This window comes from Tachypleus tridentatus, chromosome 6 (assembly GCF_004210375.1).
Source record: "Tachypleus tridentatus isolate NWPU-2018 chromosome 6, ASM421037v1, whole genome shotgun sequence".
In the NCBI taxonomy this organism is placed as follows: domain Eukaryota; kingdom Metazoa; phylum Arthropoda; class Merostomata; order Xiphosura; family Limulidae; genus Tachypleus; species Tachypleus tridentatus.
Genome location: NC_134830.1, coordinates 168,958,484 through 168,985,294, shown reverse-complemented (window position 1 = coordinate 168,985,294; position 26,811 = coordinate 168,958,484). Strand labels below are relative to the sequence as shown.

General features: G+C 33.4%; 1 protein-coding gene across 5 annotated transcripts in view; it reads left to right on the top strand.

Annotated features, from left to right (window-relative positions):
- The window catches only part of LOC143254415 (zinc finger MIZ domain-containing protein 1-like), a 156,995-nt gene that overhangs the window by 124,460 nt on the left and 5,724 nt on the right, over nucleotides 1-26,811 (top strand). For all 5 annotated transcript variants that reach the window (XM_076509535.1, XM_076509536.1, XM_076509541.1 and 2 more), the window contains 8 exons: nucleotides 172-403; nucleotides 20,150-20,614; nucleotides 20,947-21,186; nucleotides 21,620-21,770; nucleotides 22,181-22,527; nucleotides 24,030-24,290; nucleotides 25,395-25,462; nucleotides 25,830-25,975. In XM_076509535.1, the coding sequence (XP_076365650.1) occupies nucleotides 172-403; nucleotides 20,150-20,614; nucleotides 20,947-21,186; nucleotides 21,620-21,770; nucleotides 22,181-22,527; nucleotides 24,030-24,290; nucleotides 25,395-25,462; nucleotides 25,830-25,975 (1,910 nt within the window). The remainder of the gene's footprint in view (nucleotides 1-171; nucleotides 404-20,149; nucleotides 20,615-20,946; nucleotides 21,187-21,619; nucleotides 21,771-22,180; nucleotides 22,528-24,029; nucleotides 24,291-25,394; nucleotides 25,463-25,829; nucleotides 25,976-26,811) is intronic.

Below are 26,811 nucleotides of genomic sequence, written 5' to 3'. Positions count from 1 at the left end.
AAGGTTTTGAGGAACAAACAAAAGTCTGTAAGTAGACAAGATTTCAAATATCATTGTTAATTTACTTTAACATGAGGAAAGTATAGTTTTTCATATTTTGCAAAGATATTCTGTTGTTTTCTTAGCAAGCAAACTGATTATGCTGTTATTTTACTATGTGTCTGTATTCAGGTACAGGCACACTCCAACACCTATGGGTACACCTGTTGGGCCAAGTATGACTAATGGTGGACCAGCTGCTGGTGAAGACTATCAAGGGTCATCAGCAGCTCTGAATGCTGCCACTCTTGTAGCAAGAGCTGCAGCAGCTGCTACAGCAACAGCAACAGCTACAGCTAGTGTGGTAGCCTTTCAGGATCAGCAGCAACATGAACCAGACATGGGTAGTCAGTATCATAATCAAGTACGTCTCACCATGTTTAAACATGAATATCATTATGGTAGTGCTGCCATTTTTTCTTATTTAGGATTTTTCTATATCTTATAGATGGTATAGCTTAGTCATGAAAACTTATCAAAACACAGATTATGAATGGCAAATTAAAAGGTATCCATTATTTAGCATTTCCCTTTACTATATAATGAGCTGTAGTTTAGGGGTAAAAATTGGTTGACATTTGATAGATTTCTGCTATTTCTATTGTTAAACTGATCATCCACCCAGTTGACTCAAATCCAGAGAAAAATGTTGAAGAAGGTAGGATAGGATGCTGGCATTTGAAACAAAATACCAGGTGTGTAAGGACTTTTTTTTAACTGGCTGATTGATGGATAGTTGACCAGTCATAAAATGTCTTCTAAAGCCAAAAGTATCCATACACACATCCTGAAAATTTGCACACTCCTTGAAATGTAATGGAAAATGATTGAAAAGGCTCAGCAAATGGATAGGTTTTAAATTTTTCACCATCCACCACAGTGGTGTGCACTTTTTCTCCAGTCTGTTTATAATTACATAGAATAGACCTTTTGTTTAAACATTATTTTCATTGTGAAATTATTTAGACTAAGCATAAGTTAGACTGTTATAATAATTAAGGACTTTTATTACATTTCACAGATTCTGAAAATATTTGTAATCTCATAAGTTATACTACACACATCTCATAACTTACCATTTTTCAATAATCCAAAGAACTGGGGCATGTGTCTCAATACAGAATTTATATATCATATAAACTATAGCTTTTAATTCATAATCTTCATGTTTAGCATATTTTTCTAAGTCAAAAGGCATTATCTTACAAAATCGAAAAAAAAATTCTTTATTTGTTAAATTATGCTAATAGTGAGATATCTTTGGCAAGTTAATGGTTTTGTTCAGTGAATGTCATACAATATGAATGAAAAAATTCATAAGCAACTTTTGTGTCTTACTGAAATAATGCATTATTTGCCATTGTAATGTTCATTTATTAATCAAAATGTACTGAAAATATGGCTATTACAATACATACAAATTCCTCAGCATCCAAAATATGGCTATTACAATACATACAAATTCCTCAGCATCCATTAGTTTTCTTTAAAAGTAAAAGGAAAAGAAGTTTGCTAGGATAGGAAAGGTTTGTGTGTGAATGTTCTACATCTTCCTTTTAACAGACTCAGTTTGTAAGTGACAAGTCAACTTTTTACTGGTCTTCTTTAGTTTCTCTCTCTTCCTTTTAACAGACTCAGTTTGTAAGTGACAAGTCAACTTTTTACTGGTCTTCTTTAGTTTCTCTCTCTTCCTTTTAACAGACTCAGTTTGTAAGTGACAAGTCAACTTTTTACTGGTCTTCTTTAGTTTCTCTCTCTTCCTTTTAAAACACTCAGTTTGTAAGTGACAAGTCAACTTTTTACTGGTCTTCTTCAGTTTCTCTCTCTTCCTTTTAAAAAGACTCAGTTTGTAAGTGACAAGTCAACTTTTTACTGGTCTTCTTTAGTTTCTACATCTTCCTTTTAACAGACTCAGTTTGTAAGTGACAAGTCAACTTTTTACTGGTCTTCTTTAGTTTCTCTCTCTTCCTTTTAAAACACTCAGTTTGTAAGTGACAAGTCAACTTTTTACTGGTCTTCTTCAGTTTCTCTCTCTTCCTTTTAAAAGACTCAGTTTGTAAGTGACAAGTCAACTTTTTACTGGCCTTCTTTAGTTTCTCTCTCTCCCTTTTAAAAGACTCAGTTTGTAAGTGACAAGTCAACTTTTTACTGGCCTTCTTTAGTTTTCTTTCTCCCTTTTAAAATACTCAGTTTGTAAGTGACAAGTCAACTTTTTACTGGCCTTCTTCAGTTTCTCTCTCTCTTCCTTTTAAAATACTCAGTTTGTAAGTGACAAGTCAACTTTTTACTGGCCTTCTTCAGTTTTTCTTTCTCCCTTTTAAAAGACTCAGTTTGTAAGTGACAAGTCAACTTTTTACTGGTCTTCTTTAGTTTTCTTTCTCCCTTTTAAAGACTCAGTTTGTAAGTGACTAGTCAACTTTTTACTAACCTTCTTCAGTTTTTCTTTCTCCCTTTTAAAATACTCAGTTTGTAAGTGACAAGTCAACTTTTTACTGGCCTTCTTCAGTTTCTCTCTCTCTTCCTTTTAAAAGACTCAGTTTGTAAGTGACAAGTCAACTTTTTACTGGCCTTCTTTAGTTTCTCTCTCTCCCTTTTAAAAGACTCAGTTTGTAAGTGACAAGTCAACTTTTTACTGGCCTTCTTTAGTTTCTCTCTCTCCCTTTTAAAAGACTCAGTTTGTAAGTGACAAGTCAACTTTTTACTGGCCTTTAGTTTCTCTCTCTTCCTTTTAAAAGACTCAGTTTGTAAGTGACAAGTCAACTTTTTACTGGTCTTCTTTAGTTTTTCTTTCTCCCTTTTAAAAGACTCAGTTTGTAAGTGACTAGTCAACTTTTTACTAACCTTCTTCAGTTTTTCTTTCTCCCTTTTAAAAGACTCAGTTTGTAAGTGACAAGTCAACTTTTTACTGGTCTTCTTTAGTTTTTCTTTCTCCCTTTTAAAAGACTCAGTTTGTAAGTGACTAGTCAACTTTTTACTGGTCTTCTTTAGTTTTTCTTTCTCCCTTTTAAAAGACTCAGTTTGTAAGTGACTAGTCAACTTTTACTAACCTTCTTCAGTTTTTCTTTCTCCCTTTAAAAGACTCAGTTTGTAAGTGACAAGTCAACTTTTACTGGTCTTCTTTAGTTTTTTTTCTCCCTTTAAAAGACTCAGTTTGTAAGTGACTAGTCAACTTTTACTAACCTTCTTCAGTTTTCTTTCTCCTTTTAAAAGACTCAGTTTGTAAGTGACAAGTCAACTTTTACTGGTCTTCTTTAGTTTTCTTTCTCCCTTTTAAAAGACTCAGTTTGTAAGTGACTAGTCAACTTTTACTGGTCTTCTTTAGTTTTCTTTCTCCCTTTTAAAGACTCAGTTTGTAAGTGACTAGTCAACTTTTTACTAACCTTCTTCAGTTTTTCTTTCTCCCTTTTAAAAGACTCAGTTTGTAAGTGACAAGTCAACTTTTTACTGGTCTTCTTTAGTTTTTCTTTCTCCCTTTTAAAAGACTCAGTTTGTAAGTGACTAGTCAACTTTTTACTAACCTTCTTCAGTTTTTCTTTCTCCCTTTTAAAAGACTCAGTTTGTAAGTGACAAGTCAACTTTTACTGGCCTTCTTTAGTTTCTCTCTCTCCTTTTAAAGACTCAGTTTGTAAGTGACAAGTCAACTTTTTACTGGCCTTCTTTAGTTTCTCTCTCTTCCTTTTAAAAGACTCAGTTTGTAAGTGACAAGTCAACTTTTTACTGGCCTTCTTTAGTTTCTCTCTCTCCTTTTAAAGACTCAGTTTGTAAGTGACAAGTCAACTTTTACTGGCCTTCTTTAGTTTTTCTTTCTCCTTTTAAAAGACTCAGTTTGTAAGTGACTAGTCAACTTTTACTAACCTTCTTCAGTTTTCTTTCTCCCTTTTAAAAGACTCAGTTTGTAAGTGACAAGTCAACTTTTTACTGGCCTTCTTTAGTTTCTCTCTCTCCCTTTTAAAAGACTCAGTTTGTAAGTGACAAGTCAACTTTTTACTGGCCTTCTTTAGTTTCTCTCTCTTCCTTTTAAAAAGACTCAGTTTGTAAGTGACAAGTCAACTTTTTACTGGCCTTCTTTAGTTTCTCTCTCTCCCTTTTAAAAGACTCAGTTTGTAAGTGACAAGTCAACTTTTTACTGGCCTTCTTTAGTTTCTCTCTCTCCTTTTAAAGACTCAGTTTGTAAGTGACAAGTCAACTTTTTACTGGTCTTTAGTTTCTCTCTCTCCCTTTTAAAAGACTCAGTTTGTAAGTGACAAGTCAACTTTTTACTGGTCTTTAGTTTCTCTCTCTCCCTTTTAAAAGACTCAGTTTGTAAGTGACAAGTCAACTTTTTACTGGTCTTTAGTTTCTCTCTCTCCCTTTTAAAAGACTCAGTTTGTAAGTGACTAGTCAACTTTTTACTAACCTTCTTCAGTTTTTCTTTCTCCCTTTTAAAAGACTCAGTTTGTAAGTGACAAGTCAACTTTTTTACTGGCCTTCTTTAGTTTCTCTCTCTCCTTTTAAAGACTCAGTTTGTAAGTGACAAGTCAACTTTTACTGGCCTTCTTTAGTTTCTCTCTCTTCCTTTTAAAGACTCAGTTTGTAAGTGACAAGTCAACTTTTTACTGGTCTTTAGTTTCTCTCTCTTCCTTTTAAAAGACTCAGTTTGTAAGTGACAAGTCAACTTTTTACTGGCCTTCTTTAGTTTCTCTCTCTTCCTTTTAAAAGACTCAGTTTGTAAGTGACAAGTCAACTTTTTACTGGCCTTTAGTTTCTCTCTCTTCCTTTTAAAAGACTCAGTTTGTAAGTGACAAGTCAACTTTTTACTGGTCTTTAGTTTCTCTCTCTTCCTTTTAAAGACTCAGTTTGTAAGTGACAAGTCAACTTTTACTGGCCTTCTTTAGTTTCTCTCTCTTCCTTTTAAAAGACTCAGTTTGTAAGTGACAAGTCAACTTTTTACTGGCCTTTAGTTTCTCTCTCTTCCTTTTAAAAGACTCAGTTTGTAAGTGACAAGTCAACTTTTTACTGGTCTTCTTTAGTTTTTCTTTCTCCCTTTTAAAAGACTCAGTTTGTAAGTGACTAGTCAACTTTTACTAACCTTCTTCAGTTTTTCTTTCTCCCTTTTAAAGACTCAGTTTGTAAGTGACAAGTCAACTTTTTACTGGTCTTCTTTAGTTTTTCTTTCTCCCTTTTAAAAGACTCAGTTTGTAAGTGACTAGTCAACTTTTTACTGGTCTTCTTTAGTTTTTCTTTCTCCCTTTTAAAAGACTCAGTTTGTAAGTGACTAGTCAACTTTTTACTAACCTTCTTCAGTTTTTCTTTCTCCCTTTTAAAAGACTCAGTTTGTAAGTGACAAGTCAACTTTTTACTGGTCTTCTTTAGTTTTTCTTTCTCCCTTTTAAAAGACTCAGTTTGTAAGTGACTAGTCAACTTTTTACTAACCTTCTTCAGTTTTTCTTTCTCCCTTTTAAAAGACTCAGTTTGTAAGTGACAAGTCAACTTTTTACTGGCCTTCTTTAGTTTCTCTCTCCTTTTAAAGACTCAGTTTGTAAGTGACAAGTCAACTTTTACTGGTCTTCTTTAGTTTTCTTTCTCCCTTTAAAAGACTCAGTTTGTAAGTGACTAGTCAACTTTTACTAACCTTCTTCAGTTTTCTTTCTCCCTTTTAAAGACTCAGTTTGTAAGTGACAAGTCAACTTTTTACTGGTCTTTAGTTTCTCTCTCTTCCTTTTAAAAGACTCAGTTTGTAAGTGACAAGTCAACTTTTACTGGTCTTTAGTTTCTCTCTCTCCTTTTAAAGACTCAGTTTGTAAGTGACAAGTCAACTTTTACTGGCCTTCTTTAGTTTCTCTCTCTTCCTTTTAAAAAGACTCAGTTTGTAAGTGACAAGTCAACTTTTTACTGGCCTTCTTTAGTTTCTCTCTCTCCCTTTTAAAAGACTCAGTTTGTAAGTGACAAGTCAACTTTTTACTGGCCTTCTTTAGTTTTTCTTTCTCCCTTTTAAAAGACTCAGTTTGTAAGTGACTAGTCAACTTTTTACTAACCTTCTTCAGTTTTTCTTTCTCCCTTTTAAAAGACTCAGTTTGTAAGTGACAAGTCAACTTTTTACTGGCCTTCTTTAGTTTCTCTCTCTCCCTTTTAAAAGACTCAGTTTGTAAGTGACAAGTCAACTTTTTACTGGCCTTCTTTAGTTTCTCTCTCTTCCTTTTAAAAGACTCAGTTTGTAAGTGACAAGTCAACTTTTTACTGGTCTTTAGTTTCTCTCTCTCCTTTTAAAGACTCAGTTTGTAAGTGACAAGTCAACTTTTTACTGGCCTTCTTTAGTTTCTCTCTCTTCCTTTTAAAGACTCAGTTTGTAAGTGACAAGTCAACTTTTTACTGGCCTTCTTTAGTTTCTCTCTCTTCCTTTTAAAAGACTCAGTTTGTAAGTGACAAGTCAACTTTTTACTGGCCTTCTTTAGTTTCTCTCTCTCCCTTTTAAAAGACTCAGTTTGTAAGTGACAAGTCAACTTTTTACTGGCCTTCTTTAGTTTTTCTTTCTCCCTTTTAAAAGACTCAGTTTGTAAGTGACTAGTCAACTTTTTACTAACCTTCTTCAGTTTTTCTTTCTCCCTTTTAAAAGACTCAGTTTGTAAGTGACAAGTCAACTTTTTACTGGCCTTCTTTAGTTTCTCTCTCTCCCTTTTAAAAGACTCAGTTTGTAAGTGACAAGTCAACTTTTTACTGGCCTTCTTTAGTTTCTCTCTCTTCCTTTTAAAAGACTCAGTTTGTAAGTGACAAGTCAACTTTTTACTGGTCTTTAGTTTCTCTCTCTTCCTTTTAAAAGACTCAGTTTGTAAGTGACAAGTCAACTTTTACTGGCCTTCTTTAGTTTCTCTCTCTTCCTTTTAAAGACTCAGTTTGTAAGTGACAAGTCAACTTTTACTGGCCTTTAGTTTCTCTCTCTTCCTTTTAAAGACTCAGTTTGTAAGTGACAAGTCAACTTTTACTGGTCTTTAGTTTCTCTCTCTTCCTTTTAAAGACTCAGTTTGTAAGTGACAAGTCAACTTTTACTGGCCTTCTTTAGTTTCTCTCTCTTCCTTTTAAAGACTCAGTTTGTAAGTGACAAGTCAACTTTTACTGGCCTTTAGTTTCTCTCTCTTCCTTTTAAAAGACTCAGTTTGTAAGTGACAAGTCAACTTTTTACTGGTCTTCTTTAGTTTTTCTTTCTCCTTTTAAAAGACTCAGTTTGTAAGTGACTAGTCAACTTTTACTAACCTTCTTCAGTTTTCTTTCTCCCTTTTAAAGACTCAGTTTGTAAGTGACAAGTCAACTTTTACTGGTCTTCTTTAGTTTTTCTTTCTCCCTTTTAAAAGACTCAGTTTGTAAGTGACTAGTCAACTTTTTACTGGTCTTCTTTAGTTTTTCTTTCTCCCTTTTAAAAGACTCAGTTTGTAAGTGACTAGTCAACTTTTTACTAACCTTCTTCAGTTTCTCTTTCTCCCTTTTAAAAGACTCAGTTTGTAAGTGACAAGTCAACTTTTACTGGTCTTCTTTAGTTTTTCTTTCTCCTTTTAAAGACTCAGTTTGTAAGTGACTAGTCAACTTTTACTAACCTTCTTCAGTTTTTCTTTCTCCTTTTAAAAGACTCAGTTTGTAAGTGACAAGTCAACTTTTACTGGCCTTCTTTAGTTTCTCTCTCTCCTTTTAAAGACTCAGTTTGTAAGTGACAAGTCAACTTTTACTGGTCTTCTTTAGTTTTCTTCTCCCTTTAAAAGACTCAGTTTGTAAGTGACTAGTCAACTTTTACTAACCTTCTTCAGTTTTTTTCTCCCTTTTAAAAGACTCAGTTTGTAAGTGACAAGTCAACTTTTACTGGTCTTCTTTAGTTTTCTTTCTCCTTTTAAAGACTCAGTTTGTAAGTGACTAGTCAACTTTTACTGGTCTTCTTTAGTTTTCTCTCTCCCTTTAAAGACTCAGTTTGTAAGTGACTAGTCAACTTTTACTAACCTTCTTCAGTTTTTCTTTCTCCCTTTAAAGACTCAGTTTGTAAGTGACAAGTCAACTTTTACTGGTCTTCTTTAGTTTTTCTTTCTCCCTTTTAAAAGACTCAGTTTGTAAGTGACTAGTCAACTTTTACTAACCTTCTTCAGTTTTCTCTCTCCCCTTTAAAGACTCAGTTTGTAAGTGACAAGTCAACTTTTTACTGGCCTTCTTTAGTTTCTCTCTCTTCCTTTTAAAATACTCAGTTTGTAAGTGACAAGTCAACTTTTTACTGGCCTTCTTTAGTTTCTCTCTCTTCCTTTTAAAATACTCAGTTTGTAAGTGACAAGTCAACTTTTTACTGGCCTTCTTCAGTTTCTCTCTCTCCCTTTTAAAAGACTCAGTTTGTAAGTGACAAGTCAACTTTTACTGGCCTTCTTTAGTTTTCTTTCTCCTTTTAAAATACTCAGTTTGTAAGTGACAAGTCAACTTTTACTGGCCTTCTTCAGTTTCTCTCTCTCCTTTTTTAAAGACTCAGTTTGTAAGTGACAAGTCAACTTTTTACTGGCCTTCTTTAGTTTCTCTCTCTCCCTTTTAAAGTACTCAGTTTGTAAGTGACAAGTCAACTTTTTACTGGCCTTCTTTAGTTTCTCTCTCTCCCTTTTAAAAGACTCAGTTTGTAAGTGACAAGTCAACTTTTTACTGGCCTTCTTCAGTTTCTCTCTCTTCCTTTTAAAGACTCAGTTTGTAAGTGACAAGTCAACTTTTACTGGTCTTCTTTAGTTTTTCTTTCTCCCTTTTAAAGACTCAGTTTGTAAGTGACAAGTCAACTTTTACTGGCCTTCTTCAGTTTTTCTTTCTCCCTTTTAAAGACTCAGTTTGTAAGTGACAAGTCAACTTTTACTGGTCTTCTTTAGTTTTTCTCTCCCTTTTAAAGACTCAGTTTGTAAGTGACAAGTCAACTTTTACTGGTCTTCTTTAGTTTTCTTTCTCCCTTTTAAAGACTCAGTTTGTAAGTGACAAGTCAACTTTTACTAACCTTCTTCAGTTTTCTTTCTCCCTTTTAAAGACTCAGTTTGTAAGTGACAAGTCAACTTTTACTGGTCTTCTTTAGTTTTCTTTCTCCCTTTAAAAGACTCAGTTTGTAAGTGACTAGTCAACTTTTACTAACCTTCTTCAGTTTTTCTTTCTCCCTTTTAAAGACTCAGTTTGTAAGTGACAAGTCAACTTTTACTGGTCTTCTTTAGTTTCTCTTTCTCCTTTTAAAAGACTCAGTTTGTAAGTGACTAGTCAACTTTTACTGGTCTTCTTTAGTTTTTCTTTCTCCCTTTTAAAGACTCAGTTTGTAAGTGACTAGTCAACTTTTACTGGCCTTCTTCAGTTTTTCTTTCTCCCTTTAAAAGACTCAGTTTGTAAGTGACAAGTCAACTTTTACTGGTCTTCTTTAGTTTTCTTTCTCCTTTTAAAGACTCAGTTTGTAAGTGACTAGTCAACTTTTACTAACCTTCTTCAGTTTTTCTTTCTCCCTTTTAAAGACTCAGTTTGTAAGTGACAAGTCAACTTTTACTGGCCTTCTTTAGTTTCTCTCTCTCCTTTTAAAAGACTCAGTTTGTAAGTGACAAGTCAACTTTTACTGGCCTTCTTTAGTTTCTCTCTCTCCTTTTAAAGACTCAGTTTGTAAGTGACAAGTCAACTTTTACTGGCCTTCTTTAGTTTCTCTCTCTCCTTTTTAAAGACTCAGTTTGTAAGTGACAAGTCAACTTTTACTGGCCTTCTTTAGTTTTCTCTCTCCCTTTTAAAGACTCAGTTTGTAAGTGACAAGTCAACTTTTACTGGTCTTCTTCAGTTTTCTCTCTTCCTTTTAAAGACTCAGTTTGTAAGTGACAAGTCAACTTTTACTGGCCTTCTTTAGTTTCTCTCTCTCCTTTTAAAGACTCAGTTTGTAAGTGACAAGTCAACTTTTACTGGCCTTCTTTAGTTTCTCTCTCTTCCTTTTAAAGACTCAGTTTGTAAGTGACAAGTCAACTTTTACTGGCCTTCTTTAGTTTCTCTCTCTCCTTTTAAAGACTCAGTTTGTAAGTGACAAGTCAACTTTTTACTGGCCTTCTTTAGTTTCTCTCTCTCCCTTTTAAAAGACTCAGTTTGTAAGTGACAAGTCAACTTTTTACTGGTCTTTAGTTTCTCTCTCTCCCTTTTAAAAGACTCAGTTTGTAAGTGACAAGTCAACTTTTACTGGTCTTTTAGTTTCTCTCTCTCCTTTAAAGACTCAGTTTGTAAGTGACAAGTCAACTTTTACTGGTCTTTAGTTTCTCTCTCTCCCTTTTAAAGACTCAGTTTGTAAGTGACAAGTCAACTTTTACTGGTCTTTAGTTTCTCTCTCTCCCTTTTAAAGACTCAGTTTGTAAGTGACAAGTCAACTTTTACTAACCTTCTTCAGTTTTCTCTCTCCCTTTTAAAGACTCAGTTTGTAAGTGACAAGTCAACTTTTTACTGGCCTTCTTTAGTTTCTCTCTCTCCCTTTTAAAAGACTCAGTTTGTAAGTGACAAGTCAACTTTTTACTGGCCTTCTTTAGTTTCTCTCTCTTCCTTTTAAAAGACTCAGTTTGTAAGTGACAAGTCAACTTTTTACTGGTCTTTAGTTTCTCTCTCTTCCTTTTAAAAGACTCAGTTTGTAAGTGACAAGTCAACTTTTTACTGGCCTTCTTTAGTTTCTCTCTCTTCCTTTTAAAGACTCAGTTTGTAAGTGACAAGTCAACTTTTTACTGGCCTTCTTCAGTTTCTCTCTCTTCCTTTTAACAGACTCAGTTTGTAAGTGACAAGTCAACTTTTTACTGGCCTTCTTCAGTTTCTCTCTCTTCCTTTTAAAAGACTCAGTTTGTAAGTGACAAGTCAACTTTTTACTGGCCTTCTTTAGTTTCTCTCTCTTCCTTTTAAAGACTCAGTTTGTAAGTGACAAGTCAACTTTTACTGGCTTCTTTAGTTTCTCTCTCTTCCTTTTAAAGACTCAGTTTGTAAGTGACAAGTCAACTTTTACTGGTCTTCTTTAGTTTTTCTTTCTCCTTTTAAAAGACTCAGTTTGTAAGTGACTAGTCAACTTTTACTAACCTTCTTCAGTTTTCTTTCTTCCTTTTAAAAGACTCAGTTTGTAAGTGACAAGTCAACTTTTACTGGTCTTCTTTAGTTTTTCTTTCTCCTTTTAAAGACTCAGTTTGTAAGTGACAAGTCAACTTTTACTGGTCTTCTTTAGTTTTCTCTCTCCCTTTAAAAGACTCAGTTTGTAAGTGACTAGTCAACTTTTACTAACCTTCTTCAGTTTTCTTTCTCCCTTTTAAAGACTCAGTTTGTAAGTGACAAGTCAACTTTTTTACTGGTCTTCTTTAGTTTTTCTTTCTCCCTTTTAAAAGACTCAGTTTGTAAGTGACTAGTCAACTTTTTACTAACCTTCTTCAGTTTTTCTTTCTCCCTTTTAAAAGACTCAGTTTGTAAGTGACAAGTCAACTTTTTACTGGCCTTCTTTAGTTTCTCTCTCTCCCTTTTAAAAGACTCAGTTTGTAAGTGACAAGTCAACTTTTTACTGGTCTTCTTTAGTTTTTCTTTCTCCCTTTTAAAGAGACTCAGTTTGTAAGTGACTAGTCAACTTTTACTAACCTTCTTCAGTTTTTCTTCTCTCCCTTTTAAAGACTCAGTTTGTAAGTGACAAGTCAACTTTTACTGGTCTTCTTCAGTTTCTCTCTCTTCCTTTTAAAGACTCAGTTTGTAAGTGACAAGTCAACTTTTTACTGGTCTTTAGTTTCTCTCTCTTCCTTTTAAAAGACTCAGTTTGTAAGTGACAAGTCAACTTTTTACTGGCCTTCTTTAGTTTCTCTCTCTTCCTTTTAAAAGACTCAGTTTGTAAGTGACAAGTCAACTTTTTACTGGCCTTCTTTAGTTTCTCTCTCTCCCTTTTAAAAGACTCAGTTTGTAAGTGACAAGTCAACTTTTTACTGGCCTTCTTTAGTTTTTCTTTCTCCCTTTTAAAAGACTCAGTTTGTAAGTGACTAGTCAACTTTTTACTGGCCTTCTTCAGTTTTTCTTTCTCCCTTTTAAAAGACTCAGTTTGTAAGTGACAAGTCAACTTTTTACTGGCCTTCTTTAGTTTCTCTCTCTCCCTTTTAAAAGACTCAGTTTGTAAGTGACAAGTCAACTTTTTACTGGCCTTCTTTAGTTTCTCTCTCTTCCTTTTAAAGACTCAGTTTGTAAGTGACAAGTCAACTTTTTACTGGTCTTCTTCAGTTTCTCTCTCTTCCTTTTAAAGACTCAGTTTGTAAGTGACAAGTCAACTTTTTACTGGCCTTCTTTAGTTTCTCTCTCTTCCTTTTAAAAGACTCAGTTTGTAAGTGACAAGTCAACTTTTTACTGGCCTTCTTTAGTTTCTCTCTCTTCCTTTTAAAAGACTCAGTTTGTAAGTGACAAGTCAACTTTTTACTGGCCTTCTTTAGTTTCTCTCTCTCCCTTTTAAAAGACTCAGTTTGTAAGTGACAAGTCAACTTTTTACTGGCCTTCTTTAGTTTTCTTTCTCCTTTTAAAAGACTCAGTTTGTAAGTGACTAGTCAACTTTTACTAACCTTCTTCAGTTTTCTCTCTCTCCTTTTAAAGACTCAGTTTGTAAGTGACAAGTCAACTTTTACTGGCCTTCTTTAGTTTCTCTCTCTCCTTTTAAAAGACTCAGTTTGTAAGTGACAAGTCAACTTTTTACTGGCCTTCTTTAGTTTCTCTCTCTTCCTTTTAAAGACTCAGTTTGTAAGTGACAAGTCAACTTTTACTGGTCTTCTAGTTTCTCTCTTCCTTTTAAAGACTCAGTTTGTAAGTGACAAGTCAACTTTTACTGGCCTTCTTTAGTTTCTCTCTCTTCCTTTTAAAGACTCAGTTTGTAAGTGACAAGTCAACTTTTTACTGGCCTTTAGTTTCTCTCTCTTCCTTTTAAAAGACTCAGTTTGTAAGTGACAAGTCAACTTTTACTGGTCTTTAGTTTCTCTCTCTTCCTTTAAAAGACTCAGTTTGTAAGTGACAAGTCAACTTTTACTGGCCTTCTTTAGTTTCTCTCTCTTCCTTTTAAAGACTCAGTTTGTAAGTGACAAGTCAACTTTTACTGGCCTTCTTCAGTTTCTCTCTCTTCCTTTTAAAGACTCAGTTTGTAAGTGACAAGTCAACTTTTACTGGTCTTCTTTAGTTTTTCTTTCTCCTTTTAAAGACTCAGTTTGTAAGTGACTAGTCAACTTTTACTAACCTTCTTCAGTTTTCTCTCTCCCTTTTAAAGACTCAGTTTGTAAGTGACAAGTCAACTTTTTACTGGTCTTCTTTAGTTTTTCTTTCTCCCTTTTAAAAGACTCAGTTTGTAAGTGACTAGTCAACTTTTTACTGGTCTTCTTTAGTTTTTCTTTCTCCCTTTTAAAGACTCAGTTTGTAAGTGACTAGTCAACTTTTACTAACCTTCTTCAGTTTTTCTTTCTCCTTTAAAAGACTCAGTTTGTAAGTGACAAGTCAACTTTTTTACTGGTCTTCTTTAGTTTTTCTTTCTCCCTTTTAAAGACTCAGTTTGTAAGTGACTAGTCAACTTTTACTAACCTTCTTCAGTTTTCTTTCTCCCTTTAAAAGACTCAGTTTGTAAGTGACAAGTCAACTTTTACTGGCCTTCTTTAGTTTCTCTCTCTCCTTTTAAAGACTCAGTTTGTAAGTGACAAGTCAACTTTTACTGGTCTTCTTTAGTTTTCTTTCTCCCTTTTAAAGACTCAGTTTGTAAGTGACAAGTCAACTTTTACTAACCTTCTTCAGTTTTTCTTTCTCCCTTTAAAAGACTCAGTTTGTAAGTGACAAGTCAACTTTTACTGGTCTTCTTTAGTTTCTCTCTCCTTTTAAAGACTCAGTTTGTAAGTGACTAGTCAACTTTTACTGGTCTTCTTTAGTTTTCTTTTCTCCTTTTAAAGACTCAGTTTGTAAGTGACTAGTCAACTTTTACTAACCTTCTTCAGTTTTCTTTCTCTCCTTTTAAAAGACTCAGTTTGTAAGTGACAAGTCAACTTTTACTGGTCTTCTTTAGTTTCTCTTTCTCCCTTTTAAAGACTCAGTTTGTAAGTGACTAGTCAACTTTTACTAACCTTCTTCAGTTTTTCTCTCTCCTTTTAAAAGACTCAGTTTGTAAGTGACAAGTCAACTTTTACTGGCCTTCTTTAGTTTCTCTCTCTCCTTTTAAAGACTCAGTTTGTAAGTGACAAGTCAACTTTTTACTGGCCTTCTTTAGTTTCTCTCTCTCTTCCTTTTAAAATACTCAGTTTGTAAGTGACTAGTCAACTTTTTACTGGCCTTCTTCAGTTTCTCTCTCTCCCTTTTAAAAGACTCAGTTTGTAAGTGACAAGTCAACTTTTACTGGCCTTCTTTAGTTTTTCTTCTCCCTTTTAAAGACTCAGTTTGTAAGTGACAAGTCAACTTTTTACTGGCCTTCTTCAGTTTCTCTCTCTTCCTTTTAAAAGACTCAGTTTGTAAGTGACAAGTCAACTTTTTACTGGCCTTCTTCAGTTTCTCTCTCTTCCTTTTAAAAGACTCAGTTTGTAAGTGACAAGTCAACTTTTTACTGGCCTTCTTCAGTTTCTCTCTCTCTCCTTTTAAAGACTCAGTTTGTAAGTGACAAGTCAACTTTTTACTGGCCTTCTTCAGTTTCTCTCTCTTCCTTTTAACAGACTCAGTTTGTAAGTGACAAGTCAACTTTTTACTGGCCTTCTTCAGTTTCTCTCTCTTCCTTTTAAAGACTCAGTTTGTAAGTGACAAGTCAACTTTTTACTGGCCTTCTTCAGTTTCTCTCTCTTCCTTTTAAAGACTCAGTTTGTAAGTGACAAGTCAACTTTTTACTGGCCTTCTTCAGTTTCTCTCTCTTCCTTTTAACAGACTCAGTTTGTAAGTGACAAGTCAACTTTTTACTGGCCTTCTTCAGTTTCTCTCTCTTCCTTTTAAAAGACTCAGTTTGTAAGTGACAAGTCAACTTTTTACTGGCCTTCTTTAGTTTCTCTCTCTCCCTTTTAAAAGACTCAGTTTGTAAGTGACAAGTCAACTTTTACTGGCCTTCTTCAGTTTTTCTTTCTCCCTTTAAAGACTCAGTTTGTAAGTGACTAGTCAACTTTTACTAACCTTCTTCAGTTTTCTTTCTTCCTTTAAAGACTCAGTTTGTAAGTGACAAGTCAACTTTTACTGGTCTTCTTCAGTTTCTCTCTCTTCTTTTAACAGACTCAGTTTGTAAGTGACAAGTCAACTTTTTACTGGCCTTCTTCAGTTTCTCTCTCTTCCTTTTAAAAGACTCAGTTTGTAAGTGACAAGTCAACTTTTTACTGGCCTTCTTCAGTTTCTCTCTCTTCCTTTTAAAGACTCAGTTTGTAAGTGACAAGTCAACTTTTTACTGGCCTTCTTTAGTTTCTCTCTCTCCCTTTAAAGACTCAGTTTGTAAGTGACAAGTCAACTTTTACTGGCCTTCTTTAGTTTCTCTTTCTCCCTTTTAAAGACTCAGTTTGTAAGTGACTAGTCAACTTTTACTGGTCTTCTTCAGTTTCTCTCTCTTCCTTTTAAAAGACTCAGTTTGTAAGTGACAAGTCAACTTTTTACTGGCCTTCTTCAGTTTCTCTCTCTTCCTTTTAAAGACTCAGTTTGTAAGTGACAAGTCAACTTTTTACTGGCCTTCTTCAGTTTCTCTCTCTTCCTTTTAAAAGACTCAGTTTGTAAGTGACAAGTCAACTTTTACTGGTCTTCTTCAGTTTCTCTCTCTTCCTTTAAAAGACTCAGTTTGTAAGTGACAAGTCAACTTTTACTGGCCTTCTTCAGTTTCTCTCTCTTCCTTTTAAAGACTCAGTTTGTAAGTGACAAGTCAACTTTTACTGGCCTTTAGTTTCTCTCTCTTCCTTTTAAAGACTCAGTTTGTAAGTGACAAGTCAACTTTTACTGGTCTTTAGTTTCTCTCTCTTCCTTTTAAAGACTCAGTTTGTAAGTGACAAGTCAACTTTTACTGGCCTTCTTTAGTTTCTCTCTCTTCCTTTTAAAGACTCAGTTTGTAAGTGACAAGTCAACTTTTTACTGGCCTTCTTCAGTTTCTCTCTCTTCCTTTTAAAGACTCAGTTTGTAAGTGACAAGTCAACTTTTACTGGTCTTCTTCAGTTTTCTTTCTTCCTTTTAAAGACTCAGTTTGTAAGTGACTAGTCAACTTTTACTAACCTTCTTCAGTTTTCTTCTCTCCTTTAAAAGACTCAGTTTGTAAGTGACAAGTCAACTTTTACTGGTCTTCTTTAGTTTTCTTTCTCCCTTTTAAAAGACTCAGTTTGTAAGTGACTAGTCAACTTTTACTGGTCTTCTTTAGTTTCTCTTTCTCCCTTTAAAAGACTCAGTTTGTAAGTGACAAGTCAACTTTTACTGGCCTTCTTCAGTTTCTTTCTCTTCCTTTTAAAGACTCAGTTTGTAAGTGACAAGTCAACTTTTACTGGTCTTCTTCAGTTTTCTCTCTCCTTTTAAAGACTCAGTTTGTAAGTGACTAGTCAACTTTTACTAACCTTCTTCAGTTTTTCTTTCTCCCTTTAAAGACTCAGTTTGTAAGTGACAAGTCAACTTTTACTGGCCTTCTTTAGTTTCTCTCTCTCCCTTTAAAGACTCAGTTTGTAAGTGACAAGTCAACTTTTACTGGTCTTCTTCAGTTTTTCTCTCTCCCTTTTAAAGACTCAGTTTGTAAGTGACTAGTCAACTTTTACTAACCTTCTTCAGTTTTTCTTTCTCCTTTAAAAGACTCAGTTTGTAAGTGACAAGTCAACTTTTACTGGTCTTCTTTAGTTTTCTCTTTCTCCCTTTAAAGACTCAGTTTGTAAGTGACTAGTCAACTTTTACTGGTCTTCTTTAGTTTTCTTTCTTCCTTTTAAAGACTCAGTTTGTAAGTGACTAGTCAACTTTTACTAACCTTCTTCAGTTTTTCTTTCTCCCTTTTAAAGACTCAGTTTGTAAGTGACAAGTCAACTTTTACTGGTCTTCTTCAGTTTTTCTCTCTCCCTTTTAAAGACTCAGTTTGTAAGTGACTAAGTCAACTTTTACTAACCTTCTTCAGTTTTTCTTTCTCCCTTTTAAAGACTCAGTTTGTAAGTGACAAGTCAACTTTTTACTGGCCTTCTTCAGTTTCTCTCTCTCCCTTTTAAAAAGACTCAGTTTGTAAGTGACAAGTCAACTTTTTACTGGCCTTCTTCAGTTTCTCTCTCTTCCTTTTAAAGACTCAGTTTGTAAGTGACAAGTCAACTTTTTACTGGCCTTCTTTAGTTTCTCTCTCTTCCTTTTAAAGACTCAGTTTGTAAGTGACAAGTCAACTTTTACTGGCCTTCTTTAGTTTTTCTTTCTTCCTTTTAAAGACTCAGTTTGTAAGTGACAAGTCAACTTTTACTAACCTTCTTCAGTTTTCTTTCTCCTTTAAAGACTCAGTTTGTAAGTGACAAGTCAACTTTTTACTGGCCTTCTTTAGTTTCTCTCTCTCCCTTTTAAAAGACTCAGTTTGTAAGTGACAAGTCAACTTTTTACTGGCCTTCTTCAGTTTCTCTCTCTTCCTTTTAAAAGACTCAGTTTGTAAGTGACAAGTCAACTTTTTACTGGCCTTCTTTAGTTTCTCTCTCTTCCTTTTAAAAGACTCAGTTTGTAAGTGACAAGTCAACTTTTTACTGGCCTTCTTCAGTTTCTCTCTCTCCCTTTTAAAAGACTCAGTTTGTAAGTGACAAGTCAACTTTTTACTGGCCTTCTTCAGTTTCTCTCTCTTCCTTTTAAAAGACTCAGTTTGTAAGTGACAAGTCAACTTTTACTGGTCTTCTTCAGTTTTTCTTTCTCCCTTTAAAAGACTCAGTTTGTAAGTGACTAGTCAACTTTACTAACCTTCTTCAGTTTCTTTCTCCCTTTTAAAGACTCAGTTTGTAAGTGACAAGTCAACTTTTACTGGTCTTCTTCAGTTTTTCTTTCTCCCTTTAAAGACTCAGTTTGTAAGTGACTAGTCAACTTTTACTGGTCTTCTTCAGTTTCTCTCTTCCTTTTAAAGACTCAGTTTGTAAGTGACTAGTCAACTTTTACTGGCCTTCTTCAGTTTTCTTTCTCCCTTTAAAAGACTCAGTTTGTAAGTGACAAGTCAACTTTTACTGGTCTTCTTCAGTTTTCTTTCTCCCTTTAAAGACTCAGTTTGTAAGTGACTAGTCAACTTTTACTAACCTTCTTCAGTTTTTCTCTTTCTCCCTTTTAAAGACTCAGTTTGTAAGTGACAAGTCAACTTTTACTGGCCTTCTTCAGTTTCTCTCTCTCCCTTTTAAAGACTCAGTTTGTAAGTGACAAGTCAACTTTTACTGGTCTTCTTCAGTTTCTTTCTCCTTTTAAAGACTCAGTTTGTAAGTGACTAGTCAACTTTTACTGGCCTTCTTCAGTTTTCTTCTCTCCTTTAAAAGACTCAGTTTGTAAGTGACAAGTCAACTTTTACTGGTCTTCTTCAGTTTCTCTTTCTCCCTTTAAAAGACTCAGTTTGTAAGTGACAAGTCAACTTTTACTGGTCTTCTTCAGTTTTCTTTCTCCTTTAAAAGACTCAGTTTGTAAGTGACTAGTCAACTTTTACTAACCTTCTTCAGTTTTTCTCTCTCCCTTTAAAGACTCAGTTTGTAAGTGACAAGTCAACTTTTACTGGTCTTCTTTAGTTTTTCTTTCTCCTTTAAAGACTCAGTTTGTAAGTGACTAGTCAACTTTTACTAACCTTCTTCAGTTTTTCTTTCTCCTTTTAAAGACTCAGTTTGTAAGTGACAAGTCAACTTTTACTGGTCTTCTTTAGTTTCTCTCTCTCCTTTTAAAGACTCAGTTTGTAAGTGACAAGTCAACTTTTACTGGTCTTCTTTAGTTTCTCTCTCTTTTTTAAAGACTCAGTTTGTAAGTGACAAGTCAACTTTTACTGGCCTTCTTTAGTTTCTCTCTCTCCCTTTTAAAGACTCAGTTTGTAAGTGACAAGTCAACTTTTACTGGCCTTCTTTAGTTTCTCTCTCTCCTTTTAAAGACTCAGTTTGTAAGTGACAAGTCAACTTTTACTGGCCTTCTTCAGTTTTTCTCTCTCCTTTTAAAAGACTCAGTTTGTAAGTGACAAGTCAACTTTTACTGGCCTTCTTCAGTTTCTCTCTCTCTTTTTAAAGACTCAGTTTGTAAGTGACAAGTCAACTTTTTACTGGCCTTCTTCAGTTTCTCTCTCTTCCTTTTAAAAGACTCAGTTTGTAAGTGACAAGTCAACTTTTTACTGGCCTTCTTCAGTTTCTCTCTCTCCCTTTTAAAAGACTCAGTTTGTAAGTGACAAGTCAACTTTTTACTGGCCTTCTTCAGTTTCTCTCTCTTCCTTTTAAAAGACTCAGTTTGTAAGTGACAAGTCAACTTTTACTGGTCTTCTTCAGTTTCTCTCTCTCCCTTTTAAAGACTCAGTTTGTAAGTGACAAGTCAACTTTTACTGGTCTTCTTCAGTTTCTCTCTCTCCCTTTTAAAGACTCAGTTTGTAAGTGACAAGTCAACTTTTACTGGTCTTCTTCAGTTTCTCTCTCTCCCTTTTAAAGACTCAGTTTGTAAGTGACAAGTCAACTTTTACTGGCCTTCTTTAGTTTCTCTCTCTTCCTTTTAAAGACTCAGTTTGTAAGTGACAAGTCAACTTTTTACTGGCCTTCTTTAGTTTCTCTCTCTCCCTTTTAAAAGACTCAGTTTGTAAGTGACAAGTCAACTTTTTACTGGCCTTCTTTAGTTTCTCTCTCTCCCTTTTAAAAGACTCAGTTTGTAAGTGACAAGTCAACTTTTACTGGCCTTCTTCAGTTTTTCTCTCTCCCTTTTAAAAGACTCAGTTTGTAAGTGACTAGTTAACTTTTTGCTGGCCTTCTTCAGTTTCTCTTAAAGCCATTGGCCTGAAGTTTTTGCAAAATGTGTCAGTAATTATTAGATAACAGGTAAAATTTAGTACTGCTGTAAAAGGTTGTCTGTTAAAAGTAGATATGCATGTTGGAAGATCATAACTAAAGTCTACATTTAAGTTTATTCTGCAAAACAAAATATCTTAGCAGAGTTGTAACAAAAAGTGAGATTTTTCGTTTTTTTACACATTTTTGGAAGGAAACGTCTTTCAGAGTTTTACTTTTATCCACAGATGCAAAACATGACAAGCCAACAATTTCAGCAAGGATATGGTCCACCAGGCCCACAGCAAATGCCCTCAGGGCCATCAATGGCGAATCACATGAGCAACCACATGAATAATACTGTGGGAGGGCCTATGTCATCAATGTCTGGATCCATGATTCCCATCAATTCTTCTGCAATAAACACAGCTAATACCATGAATCCCCAGATAGCTATGAATGGGTCAGTTGGAGTGAACAAAAGTGGAATGCAAGGAGTGCAAAATATAGGAGGATCTGGACAACACATGTATCCATTGCCATCTCCTGCAATGGGACACCAGACCCGTGCTCGGTCAACCCCATACCCTAATCCATCACAATACATGGTTCAGAAACGACAAGCACAGTATGGTACTGTTATGGCTCATCAGTATGGCCAAAGTATACAGCAGTATGGGCCTATCTCTCAACAACCATATAACACAGCTCAAGTAAGCAAGCCTGAATGTTCATTTACAAATTATGGGTTAAACGTTTTTAGCTAAAGGAAAAATCATTGTTAACTGTGTATTTATGAGTTTTTTTGTGATAATAGTTAAAACAAGTGTTAGCAAGAAGGATATATCAACCTATTTATCATAAACATAAATTTATCCTTAAGTTACACTATTTTTAGTACAACTCATCAGCTTTGCTTCATGTTTCCTCAAAACTCTAATATTATGGGTAGAGCAGTTAAGTTAGACACTATTTGATATTATGTAAGCACTGTTTTATCATTCTGTTTTACTAGTAAAACATTCTTTTTTTTTTTTTTTTGCAGTGTCCTGGAGGTCAGGGAGTACAGTATCCAAAACAACCTCCTCAGTGTCCACCCTCTATACAACAGCAGCACCTCCCATCTAGTGGCTATCCTCCTCAACAACAGATGCGACCATCTATGAGACCTCAGGCACCAGTATATACACCTCAACAGGAACATTATTATACACAGAACAATATAAATGGAGTCTCTCAACAGGCACTATATGGAAATCATTACATGGGGCCACAGAACTTTCAGGTGAGTGAATCACCTAAAAATGAGGTTTACTGTGAGGTGAAAGTTATCACATTGAGTAATGTTAAATTATATATTTTTATGTTAATGGTTATTAGTTTAAAAGTGGTGTTTTGAATACTATTTAAACCATTCTGTTAAAATTACAGGATATTAACACACCAAGAACAAATTAAATTAACACAGCATTGTCATAGAATCCACAGTCAATTTAGAGCACATCATGGAATTTAAATCTAATATTCAGCCTTTATAATCTTTTGCCATATACATTTTTCTAATATACTAGTTAAGGTGATCTTGTCAAAATGGTGTTTTAGTGTGCAAACAGCAAAAACTTAGAATTTAATATGATGTTATTAAAAAAATTGTGAATAAAATGTTGTTTTTTCTAAGATTTAACACTTGTTTATTTTCCTGCTAATAAAAATTTCAGAGAAACATCAACTACCAACATTCACCAATTCCTGGAAACCCAACTCCACCATTAACACCAGCTTCTAGCAGCATACCTCCCTATATATCACCAAATCCAGGTGACATAAAACCATCATATCAAGACATCAAACCACAAATACCTCCATCAAGTGAGTTTATTGCCTTATTATTGTAATTGTACAAGAAAAAAGGTTTGAAAAGATTCATAAAGGGCGGAAAAGTTATACAATTTATTTATACCCGAGGGCTCAAATAATGTTGTATTTATTTATAGTGCATAATTTTGTGAAATTTTGTTATTAATGTTTGTTCACTTTTACATGCTTGTAGTGAATAATAGAGCATACTTTCTAATATCATTGTTACAATTTATATTTATCTAATAGCATTGGTTCGATGAATCACTAAAACTAATCCATAGAGCTGTTGAAAGTTAAAAATTTTTCATTTGGTCATAACTAAAACTTAATAACTCTAATATCATTTTTTTTAGAGAATCACGTTTTCTTTTTTTTGTAGTTTATCAGATTAATCATAGTATTTTAATGTGGTATTGCAGAAGACGATGAACTGAGGCTGACATTTCCTGTCAGGGATGGGATTATCTTGCCTCCTTTCAGATTAGAACACAACTTAGCTGTTAGTAATCACTTCTTCCAACTGAAGCCATCTGTCTACCAAACACTGATGTGGAGATCTGACCTGGAGCTACAGTTGAAGTGCTTTCACCATGAAGACCGACAGATGAACACTAACTGGCCAGCATCGGTGCAAGTGTCTGTGAATGCTACTCCAGTACCCATAGATAGAGGAGAGAATAAGACGTCTCACAAACCTTTGTACCTGAAAGATGTTTGCCAGCCAGGTCGAAACACAATACAAATTACAGTCACAGCTTGTTGTTGTGTGAGTAACTGTTGAGCCTTTGATATAAATAGAACATTTTATTAGCGTGGAAAACATATTTCTTATTGTAAAATTACTTTTGTTGTTACATTGTGTTATTGTTAAATGAAGTGATGATAAATGCTAAATTTAATTTGTGTGTCCATACTTGGTACGATTTTACTGTAAAGTAGATACTTTAAAGGCATACATTTACATTAAAAATTTGAAATTAATGAAAATGAGAATGGAGAACCAAACAGGACAACTTAGGTTAGGCAATGGCATTTTTTAACAAGACAGTACAAAGTCAGATTTAAACCCATTAAACTTAATTCTTAGTTTAACTGGTATATACTTGACTTACTTCTATATTATTTAGTTAATCCTTTCACAACAGATCAGGGGTCAAAGGTCATTTCATTGCATTTGTTTATTTGCATTCAAAATTTTATTGAAGCACTATTTTATGAATTGTGTCAATAAGTTTGGAATCAAATTGTAGATTATAATTCAAACTTTAAAATTATATGTGAGTTAATTTTTCAATTTAAAACTAAATATTAAAAGAACACACCTAAATATAGATTTTAATGTGTTACATGGTATATTCAATGCAACACTGTTTAAAATTAGATTTTTATAAATACCAAAATTCTAAGCCTATAGCTTAATACAAATAAGAAACAAATTACTAATATTAACAAGCTAGAATATAAAATAAGATCCTCATTGTTTTTTATTTTTTTGAGATATGGCTTATGTACTGACCCCATTTACCTTGTTCTATATTTGGAAATGGTCCCTTATACACATTTACTTTAAATATATGATACCTGAATAGCCAATCAAAAGCTTAGAATGCCCTTAAAGGAGTTTTCTCAGTCATTTAATCTGTGAAAAGGCTACCACATTCTTTTGAACCAAGATATTAAGAAGGTATATTGTATCTTTAGTCTGCTCAAAGTTTCATATTTTTTTAAACCTAAACAAGTCTTAGTTACTAAGCTTATTAAATTATAATGATATTCTATGATATCAGAATAGTTATTTATGATTTTTTTTATTATTCAACTGTTTATTTGAAACCTCAAACAAATATTATTCGATATCCTCCACGTGAGAAATTTTAAAAGGCTTAGTAACCTATGTCCAGTAACAACCAAGTTCAAACTAGTAAAAATATTTCATTAAAAAAAATCTGAATTTCTGTGTACAAGAAAATGTAATATTTACCAAAAGTCTACCATGTTTTGTGAAGATACACATGTTGTATCAAAAGCTATAGTGCAAATATTTCACATGTGCAAATGTGAACACAAACTCATATATTATACTGAGCCTGTTGTGAAAGGTTTAATTCAGTAAAATGCACAAATTATACATATCGTCCTTAAAAGGAAGATGCATATTTACTTATATATTCATCTGTGATTTTGGATATGTTTGAATACATTATACATAAAAGTGTTTATGATTAATAAATCACTGATATGTATTTCTTTCACTTTTACTCTCTGCAGTCACACTTATTTCTGTTACATCTCGTACACCGACCAACAGTGCGCTCAGTACTTCAAGGACTTCTACGGAACAGACTTCTTCCAGCAGAGCATTGTATTTCTAAAATTAAACGAAACTTTAACAGTGTAACAGCAACAAATAATACAATGAATGGTGAAGATGTTGTAGAAGAGACAGCTATCAAAGTATCACTCAAGTGTCCAATTACCTTTAAAAGGGTTACATTGCCTGCAAGAGGGCAAGACTGTAAGCATATACAGGTTAGACTGGCACTAACAGCATTTAATGTGCTAAAAGATTATTATTTCATTTTGACTTAACCACCTGAAATTTCTTAAGTTCACGAACATTTTACAGTTATATAATAAAAGTGCATTATTAGTGCCTAGCTATGTATTATACTCTGAATGAAAAACAAAGATGATATGAAGACTACCTTTTTTCTTCTTTTATTTTGGTGATGCATAAAATCATCCAGCAATGGTAAGATAATTAATGAAGCTAAAATAATAATTACCCAAAAAAAAGAATAATCAGTACTTATAAATCTAGTTCTTAGAATTGCAAGTTCAAAACCTATGTACCATAACATTGTAACTAAATTCCTCAATGTTAACTACTTAAATGTTATGGAATACAAATTATTTTTATTGCAATCTAAAATATGCAGATTAGTAACATTAATAATTATGTACAACTTAATTGGTAATTTTAAATATAAATAGCTGAGCCTTCAAAAATAAAAAGTAAAGAAATTCCATATAATCTAATTGTAATATTAGATACCTTAGGCTACTATGTTTTATTTTGTCCGACCAAAGGGTTTGTAACTTATCAGTTAAACATTACATATTATTTTCATATTAAAAATTAAAATTCTTTAAAACGTTTTGGCAGTTATGTAATATTCATTTTTTATTCTGAAACATTTTGAGATTTGGTAAATTCAAATGAAAGTATATATTACTTTTAACATTTTCTGTCTGTCTATGTATAATTATTTTCAGTCTTTAATATAAGTATGCATGTATACATTGTTAAAATTACAGAAAATACTATTTTAGTTTATATGAGATATTGCATTACAGAAATTCAATTAAAACATATTTTTGAAATGATGTTTAATTATACACAATGCTCGAATTGTATATTTTGCAAAAACATTGCTTATAATGTGTTACTGCCATCTTGAAAATGTTTATGATGCATACATTTTACTTAAATAGTGTTTTCTAACATACTATTCAGATTCTGCTAAATAAAATGCTAATTACATATATTATTGTTCCTAACTTTCCAGTGATTGACGTTGCATACTATTTTTATCTTGATAGTTTTTTATAGTATCTATTTTTCTTGTATAGTGTTTTGATCTTGAATCCTACCTCCAAATGAATTGTGAAAGAGGAGCTTGGAGGTGTCCAATCTGCAAGTAAGATAATATATGTATAATTTAACAATAAGGGCTTGTTTTGTCAATATATGTATAATTTAACAATAAGGGCTTGTTTTGTCAATATATGTATAATTTAACAATAAGGGCCTGTTTTGTCAATATATGTATAATTTAACAATAAGGGCTTGTTTTGTCAAAAATTGCACCTTAAGAATTGAATTGCTAACAATGTAGAATCATCTTGTAAAATGATGCATAATTAGTCAATATGTTATAGAAACAAATATTCAATGTGAAACTCTTGTAGACTTTAAACTTTTTGTCAGTGTAGTTATAACTCCTTTTTTTTCAATTTCAAACAGTTTTTATAGTAATATTCATTCTTTCCTTCTTTTTTTTTAAGTAAAACTGCATATCTTGAAGGCCTAGAGGTAGATCAGTATATATGGGCCATCATAACAAACCTTAGTAATTCTGAGATAGATGAGGTAACAATGGAGGCCACTGCTAGTTGGAAACCCGTCTCTTCAAAACAAGAACATGACCAAGGTATGTATTTTAAAAACAATAAGAGTTCGAAGTTTCTAAGTAGCTCAGCATGGCTAGGTGGTTAAGGTGCTCAACTCATAATCTGAAGGTTGTGGTTCGAATTCCCTGTCACACCTAATGTTCTCGCCCTTTCAACCATGGTGCTGTTATAATGTGATGGTCAATCACACTATTCATTGGTAAAAGATTAGCCTAAGAGTTGGCAGTGGGTGGTGATGACTAGCTGCCTTCCATCTAGTCTTACACTGCTAAGTTAGAGATAACTAGTGCAGATAACCCTCGTGTAGCTTTGTGCAAAATTTAAAAATAAACAAACAAGTTTTAAAGTATGAAAAATATGTGTATAATAACTGTGTTTATGAACTTAAATTGAATTATTGTTTAATTTTGTTTACTTTTAAACAAGTTTTTAAAGTTTAAAATACTACTCATCAAGATAAACAGTTATTTAAGAAATAAACTGACTGAGAAACTGGTAAAACATTCTAAACAAAAGATAGCCTGTTGCAAGCTGTTCAGAACAAATTCTAGAAACCCAAGTGTATTTGATATTTTTAAACTTTAGAGTAAACTCAAAATTAAAGTTTATTATTGATATTGCTATAAACCTATTTGTAGCACATTCACTTTGAATCACACTATTAAATCAGAGAGTACCACAATGGTTGGCAATAGGTGCTGTTGAGTACCTGGTTTATCAGCTCAGAATTAGAATTCACTATGTGTAATTAATTTTTTGTTTAGCTTTTTGCAAACATTCTAAAAATAAACAAGTTATTTAATGTTACAAACTGTATAAGTAGTTGTAGTTTCAAACTAAACATCTTACTTGTAAT